The sequence below is a fragment of the Zalophus californianus genome, chromosome 6 (assembly GCF_009762305.2).
Source record: "Zalophus californianus isolate mZalCal1 chromosome 6, mZalCal1.pri.v2, whole genome shotgun sequence".
Lineage (NCBI taxonomy): Eukaryota > Metazoa > Chordata > Mammalia > Carnivora > Otariidae > Zalophus > Zalophus californianus.
The window spans coordinates 72,849,278-72,858,867 of record NC_045600.1 but is presented as its reverse complement, the minus strand read 5'-3'; the positions used below and the strand labels follow the sequence as shown (position 1 = coordinate 72,858,867).

The window sequence follows — 9,590 nt, the reverse complement described above, 5'->3', positions numbered from 1 at the left end:
AACCCCTTAGTACCAATGTACAGTCCTTTTTATGGATGAGCACTTAAATATTGTGTTTCAAAAGTAGCATTTTTAATTTTTGTGATCTAAAATATTACATGCCAAATATAGAAATATGAAAAGTACAAATATGAATGTGATAATTCTGTAATATATAATGTTGTTAATATTCTTTTGGTCTCTAGCTATTTGTATTATAATCAGATTCATGAATTTTTCACTTTATGGATTTCAATTTGAGCATTCCCCACTCCAATTCTTTATGTCAAACTTCAGCATTGTTTTAATTTCATGTTTAAGTTTTCATTTAATTAGTGCATTATAATACCTTTGTGAGGTATTTAATTAAATAGAATTTCATTTAATTTGGTTACTCTGTATTTCAGGCAAAATCTGACCACCATTTCTATGTGCTTTGATCACTTTCTTGCTCAGGAATTAGGTCGCAGGTTTTCCTTTGGAGCCCAGGGTATGTACTATTTGTGTGTTTGAGGGAAATTAAGATAGGGAGTGATTTGACAATATGAGCTTCAGATAAAACTCAGAAATCTATTCTCATTTACAAAATTCTGTATCTGTTCATAATAACTCTCTCATAAAACTTAGGAGACAGAATTTTGTATTTCATTAATTTCTATACTTTCAGTACCTAGGAAAACTTTTCCACATAATTGGTTATCAGTCGATGTTAACCAAAGAAGGAAAGGACAATTCTGTTACTGACTCATAATTTTAATTTAAGCTTTCTGTTTGAATTATATTTATAAATTGATTTGTGAAAAATTAAAGTCCTTAAAGTATATATGTGATTATTTAATTGTTTGAGAACATAGTGCTTCTTTCCATTTTTATGTCTCTTTTTATTAATGATGCTCTGCTGTTAAAAGGTTTTTCAATTTATTCTTGGAATTGTAATTTTGTTATCATTGTAATGAAAAACTTTCTTTCTGAGGTATATAGAAAAACTTTTATAAGCATATATCAGCCACCTTATATTATTAGTAGATTGCACAAAGGCATTTGGACTAATGGCTAACATAAAGATGAGGTTCTACCAACCTCCCTCCACATGTTCATGTATGACTGAATTAAACATTATTAACCACAACCTTTATTTTAGAAAATTATTTCTCTAGTGCTGCGGAGAAATCAATGGAATGAAACAAATTGAGTAAATATTTAATTCCCTCATTCTCCCACCCCTGCTCAAGGGTAGGCTCCTTTCAAGGTTCCTCCAAGTCTTCTTAACTAACGATGTATATAATTGGCAATTGGTAGGGTGACAGTGCTTCCTCTTAGCTGAGTTATGATTGCTGGGTATTTGGTAACTGGCTTTCTCTTACTGGGAAGTCCTCAGATCAAATTCAGTTTATCACATCTAACCAAAGGAGGTTAGTACTGTAGCCCAATATGTCAATGGGCTTGATTCTTTCCCTCCTTGTACCACTAGCTCCTGTACCGTAGAAGGAAGATGACTCTTGATTGGTCCATTTCCCCCAAGCCTGATTATGGAGTCAGAAGGAAACATGCTTCTCTATTATAAGTTTATTTCTTCTTAAATCAATTAGAAGTGAGAGAGAAGGTGCAGTTCCTACAGGTTTGAATGCTTGATCATACTTAGATGAGAATTGATGCAGTGGAAGAAAACAAGTGTTTTAGCCAGGGCGTGCAGTGAGTACATAGCTTTGATCCAGACACATTCAGGATTTCACCATGATTGGCAAGCCATCTCCAGTGGCTCATGGGCAGATTCCTTATGGAGTCTGTGCCAATGTTTGTAGGGTCCATGTTGGTTTACTGCCCTCCTAGAGCCCTGGGTGCTGTTCTGCTAGGTGCACCCCACTCCCCAGGGAGCGGTACACCTCAGTATTCTGGATGTGGGCTAGAAAGAGCGTTCTCTTTGGCAGCATCCTCCAGAGCTTGGGGAGCCATGTGCTTACTCACGTGTTCTCACTTCCCTCCACGAGGAAATCATAGGCTGGAAGGTTTCTCTTGGCTCAGAGTTGTGCCACTTGGGCAGGGGTGAGGAGGGTAAAGTGAAATTGTTCTTCATGCCCTCCTCAATCTATCCAATCTCAGATTTGTTTTGTTCCACGGTGTGCTGTGTCTTTTCTGCTGGACTTCTTCATAGGCACTTTCTTTAGTTTAGTGTAAGATTATGAAGATCAGTGGATTTTTTTGGGGGGGTGGATATGGTAGAAAATTCCTATTTTGCCATTTTTATCTCAGTGTTGAAATCTTTTTAAGATTTTATTTATTTAGAGCGCCTGGGTGGCTCAGTTGGTTAAGCGACTGCCTTCGGCTCAGGTCATGATCCTGGAGTCCCGGGATCGAGTCCCACATCGGGCTCCCTGCTCAGCAGGGAGTCTGCTTCTCCCTCTGACCCTCCCCCCTCTCATGTGCTCTCTCTCTCTCTCATTCTCTCTCTCTCAAATAAATAAATAAAATCTTTAAAAAAAAAGATTTTATTTATTTATTTCAGAGCAAGGGAGAGAGAGGGAGAGAGAGAGAGGGAGAGCACAAGAGCTAGGGGGAGGGGTAGAGGGAGAGGGAGAAGTAGGCTCCCTGATGAGCAGGGAGCCAATGTGGGGTTCAATCCCGGATCTGGGATTATGACCTAAGTCAAAGGCAGACACTTATCCAACTGAGCCCCCCAGGTGCCCCTAAATTTTTAATTTTAAAAGAATTATATGGAAAAGTGACTGTTTTTGGTGTACAGGTCTGTGAATTTTGAATTTTAGTGCATTGTATACGTCCTGTAACCATCTTAAGATCGTGGTACAAAATAGTTTAATTGCTCCCCCAAAGTCCTTTGTGCTATTCTTTTGCCATTACACACTTCCATATTCCCAAATCCTTGCAAATATTGGTCTATTCTTATTTTTGTGTTTTTAAGAATGTCATATTGATGAGAGAATACAACCCGTAAGCTTTTGAGAACCATGTGTCTTGGTGGGTGGAAGCACATGCCATAGGGCACATGGATGACCCCACCTCTGTCTCCACTCTCAGTGTTTCCTACTCCTGAGGTTTTGAAATTTGGAGTTATTTTCATAGGAAAAGCTCATCATTTGAAGTGTTTGAATTCCTTTAGAGACTTGATATATAGTTCTACAGAATATATTTGGCAATTGATAATGGAGAGGTGGTGTTGAAAGTTGGATCAACTCATAATCAAGTTGAGTCATGTTCTGTACACAAGTTTAGTTGTACAAACTCCATTATAAATTTTTATCAACAGATACTTTCTCAGATTTCAAGGGTAATTTAATTGATGAAGATTCACTCTAGTAGCACTAATTAGGGTATAGTTATTACCTCTTTTTTCCAGGAGTAGATATGAAATAACATATCCAATAATTCTTAAACATTTTTGCACTAGCAGTGTCTGTGGAGAGCTGAACTATAGCACTAGGGTAGGTATTGTGTCTATTAAAGTATATACCCATGCAAGTTATTTTATTAGTGAGAGAACAATTCAGGATAACCAGAAATACCTAACATTTTACCATTAAAATGAGAAAATACCTCTAAAAGGATAAAAATAACCTCAGTAGAATGCAAAAGAAAGTATTAAAATCGATGGTTCCATACCTATAGGAGAATTCTCTTCTAATCGCCTTAGATGGAGCTGTCTGTCATGCAGTTACATGTTTTTTTCTAGGATATTGCATGTACACTCATCTGTGGACTGTCTGCTTCTGCTGATTCTCCAGAGAACTTCAGTTTAAGATCTTTAATATGAGTAACTTTTTCAATTCTTGTCAGTGAAGGATGCATAATGTCACACCAGTTGATAAACATGTAACCAAGGATCCATTTCTTGTACTTTATCTGCCAAACTGGTAATAAATTGTACATATAAGGTCATTTCATACATCTCAATGGCAATCTTGTTCTGAGATTTTGTTCAGAGCACCAAAGGTTTGGGTCATGTAATGGTGATTAAATGAATGGCCACAGAGCAGCCTGTACCTGGGATGAAAGGAAGAGTGTCAACGGTTTACTTATCTAGTTCAGTTTGTGAAGGTTGAAATATGTATGGGTTGGACATCCGAGTTATGTGGGCCACAGTGAACAGTTCATAATGAGACAGCCTAGCACTTTGTAAGGGAAGGATGCAGGGCCACGAGGGCTAAGGCTGTACCAGGCCACAGTAGTTCAAGGATAACTGCTATAATAACTCATTTCAGTTTTAATATTTTATTTGTTGTTTCCACTTTATCACAGGATTGGTGTATGACAGGAGAAGTGAACTTTCTGTGTGAGGCCTAACCTTACCTAACTTTCCCAGAGAAATTTGTTCTGCTATCTAAAGAGTATTTGAAATAGCATAGGAATTAAACACAAAATCCAATTGATATTTAACTCTTGTGATTGCTGTTGTTTTCTGACAGGAGAGTGGTTCAATCCATGTAGAAAATAAAATACTATTACCCGTCCATACTCACAGCTCATGAAGGGAATGCAAATGTGTAAGATCCTTTTGGAGATACTCAAATGTTTCCTTAGGACAGTATTTCAGAGCATATTCTACCTTCCAGATTTTATGGGATTTCATTGACTCCGAGAAAGGCATGGATAGCGCCATTGTCTGCCATCCTAGGAAATTCTCCCCACTAGTGTTTGTTTAATGTTGCATACAGCGTATTCCCAGTGTGAATTGTTATCTCTGGTGGATTGTAGCAAGTACTCAGTAGAGGTCATTTGGCTGCAGCAGGCAGCTGTCTGGGCTTTGGTGTATCTTGTTCTCATGGATCAAGCAAATCAACCATTCATAGTGATTCTTTACAAAATTTAGTGCCAAATTTTCTGCAACCAAGATGGAATTAATTGAACTTTTTCATGGTTTTGTCTTTATGTTTTTAAAGAAGTGCTTACATAAGGATCATCATTGGAATTCATGTTTACGATGACCTGCTCAAGTATTTTTTTCTTAGCTTCTACAGTGTCTTCTTAAATCTGAGACTTTTTTTTGACAAAATTTTTTAAATTTCATGAATACATCAAATAATTAATTTATTTACTGTGCCTTCCTAATAGAATGCAGGAGATACATGAAAGGGTTAAGAAAAGTTAGAATGTTAAGAAACCTCATTGTCTTTATAGTATTTGGAAGCTGTGACCTACCTTAAAAACACTCACTGACAACAACCACATGATTTTTTGTAAATTGACATATCCAATAGATATTCATTAGTTCAGCTACTTGATTTAATGATGCTTCTCAAGGGATTAGATTTTATAAAGGGGTCTGGAGTAGTAATTGCATGACCAGTATGGTATTGTCCCTTTCGGGGTTTTAAGGACCCTGGCCAACATGCACACATTTCCGTCCCTGTCCACCAGGGGGTGCAGCTTCCTACCACAATCACATTTTCTGTGTGAAATGTGGGCTTCCACTGATCATTTCTCTGTCCCTCCAACGTTTCTTCATGGTAAGAATGAAGAATATCATTTAGGTGATGCTCCAGAGATGAAGTGTTCTCCAGGCTTCGTGACTGTGATACTCTTAATGCTTGGTAAGTAAAATCCTTCTTAAAATTTGGGTTCTTTTTCTTTTGTATTAGCAAAACCTTCAACTATAATTTATCCAAGAGCTTTATACCCAAGGTGACACAGGACTCTTTTCTTTTTCCTCAGGACAAGCCCATGGAGACTCGGTGACTCAGACGGAGGGCCAAGTGACCCTCTCAGAAAACGGTTTCCTGAGGGTGAACTGTACTTATTCAGGATCAAGGTATCCTGCCCTTTACTGGTATGTCCAGTACCCAGGAGAAGGTCCACAGCTCCTCCTGAGTGCCTTGACGGATAAGGAGAAAGGAAGCAAGAAAGGATTTGAAGCCACTTATGACAGAGATTACAAATCCTTCCACTTGGAGAAAGGCTCAGTGCAAGCGTCAGATTCAGCTGTGTACTACTGTGCCATGAATGACACAGTGACGGGGACTGCAGGGGGAGCTGAGCACAAACTCTGAGCAGAGCAGGGGCTTGGATGCTGAGCGTCTCTGCCTGATCCACTCCGGTGGACAGGTGCACAGTCTGTGGTTGTTTGTTCCTCAGTGTCTGCTTGATACAAAATCATACAAACGACTAGAGCATAGGAACCAGAAGTAACATCCCCCAACCCCAGCTGTTCCTTAGTGACGTTGAGAACAGTTTGATGCCAAGAGTTCCTTGGTCAGGGCATAAGTAATTTCAAGGTAAAACCACATAACAGTGAAGTGGTGTCTTGTTCATCCTTGCAGGAAACGTGGAGCCCCACAAGTTGTTCAGGGCACCCTGGTGGGTATTGCTGTGTCTATGACACGTTTAGAGACACACGGTGTGCCTGAGAAGGTGGTGATGCCCAGGGTCTTCCTGACAGAGTATGATAGGAGAGGTGATGGGAGAGCTTCAGCCCCAAACCAGGTTTTAGTAGAGAGAGAAGGGAAGGGAAGAAAGGAGGAGGAACACAAGTACCCTAACAAGGAAAGGAGAGGTCAGTGACCTCTGCCCTGCTTTCTTTTCTAGTAAATCAGGTGGCAGACTTAGGAAGTACCCGAACAAGGAAAGGAGAGACCTTTGCCCTGGTTTCTTTTCTAGTGAATCAGGTGGCGACTCAGGCTGATATTCAACATGAAGGGGTGTGGGCAGAAACAGAATGGAGGAAGTGGCTCATGTCCTGGCTGGTTAAATAAATCAGTTGGCTTTCTGACAGTAGGAACTCAAGTGAGGTTGTTTGAAAGTGCCCAGGAAATACGGTGAGAGAAAATGCTCTTGCACTGATGTTTCCTAACGATATAGATCAATAGGTGACACTGGGAGGGAAATCCTATAGATTTCTCTAATTCCTGTTTTGCAACCTCTCACAGAGAGCCACAAATCATGGGACTGGAGAATGTATGGGAGTCAGTGAAGTTGTGCAAAAAATAATAGAAAAAGCAATGTCTGTGTTGCAGTGCAAGACTTTGTTAATGTTGTTGCAATCTTAATTACCATCTCATCTGCATATTTTATGAATGAGTTATGATCAGAATATTAATACATTCCCTTACGTATTTGTTATATATTCTTGGTTAGTTAATTTTTTATTTAATTGGTTTTAAATGTAAATTTTATTTTCAAACCTGTGTAAATATAAATGCATGTGAATATATACTTTAAAGTATTCAAAGGGTATATAATAAGAGTTTTTTCAGACTTTTGGATGAACATGGTAGACTAGGGGTGTCTGGCTGGCTCTGTGGTTTGAGCTGAAATTCTGGTTCTCCGGGTTATAAGTTCGAGCCCATGTTGGGTAGAGATTACTTAAAATTAGATCTCTAAAAAAGGACAAACTCATGGTAGGTTAATAATACATGTTTATCTCTTGAGTTCTCTAATACTCTTTTTTAAATAAACATTTTATTTATTTATTTGAAGGAGAGAGTGCATGAGCACAAGTAGAGGGAGAAGAAGCGGAAGGGAGAAGCAGACTTCCCACTGAGCAGTGAGCCCAATAGGAGGCTGGATCCCAGGACACTGAGGTCATGATCTGAGCTGAACTCAGAAGCTTAACTGAATGAGCCACTCAAGCCCCTCTAATACTCTTTTAGAACTTTGGTAAAGACATCCCAAAGGGTAGAAAGCCATAAACAGAAAGAGAAACAGGAAAGAACCTATCATCAGATAGTGACACCAACCAGTTTTAGAAAATAGGCTGTATATGGATAGGGGCAAACTCGCATGAAAGTCTAGATAAGTGGAAACCCCGGCCTAGTGTGGAAGCAGCTCAGTGTGTGCTGTGCCCTCTACAAAGGGTCAGGGAAAAGAAGTACCACATGCTTTTGGATAATTGAAGAAGATGGCATTGCCCACGTTGGTGCACACATGTGTGTGCCCAGGTGTGCATGTGTGTGTGTGTGTTGAAGGTATTGGGGTGGAAGGAAGGATGTAAGTAGACCGAGTGGTCACCTCCATTGCTCAGAACTGAGCAAACGAAGCATGGACGCTTACTGTGGTTCAGCTGCGGTAAGGGAAAAATATAAATTCAAAGGATTGATAACTTAATGACCAAACTCTGGTGTCTATCCTGGCCTTTCTGAACAGAGTTGAGCTGTGGGAATGAAACAGTGAGAAAGAGACCTCAGTGACAGGATCTATTGTCTGAGGGTTGTAGCCTGAGCTCTTCAGCAAAGAGTGATTAGATTTTTCTGCTTTTGGCCCCAAGATAGGCATCTGAACAGACATTAATAGTGAGGAGGAACACTGGCATAACAATAGGTACATTGAAGAGCTACTGTGATTAGTCTAAACACTTTGTCTTCTTATCACAACGTGATTTATTTCTACTTTAGGTAAATCACATAGTGTGATCATACATGACTCTCACACCTTTTTTCCTCATAATTCTTACATTTTATGTTGTTTACATAATTAATTATAAGCAGTTTTTAGAAATTATGGAATGCTTCAGGAATTTGCATGTCATTCTTGCACACGGGCCTCTGTATCATTCTAATTTTAGTATATGTGCTGCCAAGGCGGGCCCTACCTGTCATATTTATAGTAAGTGCCATGCACCTACTTTTATCATAGATGCAATGAAGAAGCATATCACGGTTAGCTAAACCATCGATCTGCAATCCTCATTTCAATATAAATTTCACTCATGCCTATTTTCAGATATGTTTTCAATTAAAGTTGCTTAATACCCAGTGGGTGCTGTATGCAACTGATGAATTGTTGAACACTACGTCTGAAACTAGTGACATACTATGTGTTGGCTAATTGAATTGAATTTATTTTATTTATTTTTTTAAAATTTTATTTATTTATTTGACAGACAGAGACAGCGAGAGAGGGAACACAAGCAGGGGGAGTGGCAGAGGGAGAAGCAGGCTTCCCGCCGAGCAGAGAGCCCGATGCGGGGCTTGATCCCAGGACCCTGGGATCATGACCTGAGACGAAGGCAGACGCTTAACGATTGAGCCACCCAGGTGCCCCAGCTAATTGAATTTAGATTTTTAAAAAAGATGCTTAATCCAAAGGATGTGGGGTAGTGAGACTCTCAGCTGGAACATAGAGAATTATGACAGGACCCACACAACTTGCTACACCAGGAAACCCCTGTTTCCTGCTCTGGAGCCACGGCAGCATGTACCCAGCAATCCTTCCCTCACCCTGTCAGGCTTTCCTTAAAGTGCCAAACCCTGAAATTAAAGAAGAAGAAGAAGACATTTTCCATCTAGTGGGAGAACTCAAACGTGTTGCTCTGCAACCTTCTCAAGGTGGTCATGGCTTCCATGTGGCTAAGTAAGATGGTCCCTGTGGGAATGTGCCTCCTCTATGACCTAAAGTCAAGAGAGATAGGCAAGATCTCGTGGATACCTTGGAAAAGTGGGATGACAGTGTGTAAAATAGAAGTTCTTTGTGCCACATCATGTATTCCCAAAGTCTCTGATTCTATGTTTTCTCCTTCAGGATCCAGTATTGCCCAGAAGGTAACTCAAGCCCAACCTGCAATGTTAGTGCAGGAGAAGGGGGCTGTCACTCTGGAATGCACATATATAACACCAGTGACCCAAGTTATAGTCTATTGTGGTACAAGCAGCCCAGCAGTGGGGGCG

At 39.8% G+C, this 9,590-nt stretch overlaps 1 gene segment (V, D, J or C); it reads left to right on the top strand.

Moving 5' to 3' along the window:
* The first annotated feature begins 5,440 nt into the window (after positions 1-5,440).
* Positions 5,441-5,978, top strand: LOC113909251. The segment is given in 2 exon segments: positions 5,441-5,522; positions 5,644-5,978. Coding segments are annotated over 2 exon segments (381 nt in total).
* The last annotated feature ends 3,612 nt before the right edge of the window (positions 5,979-9,590 follow it).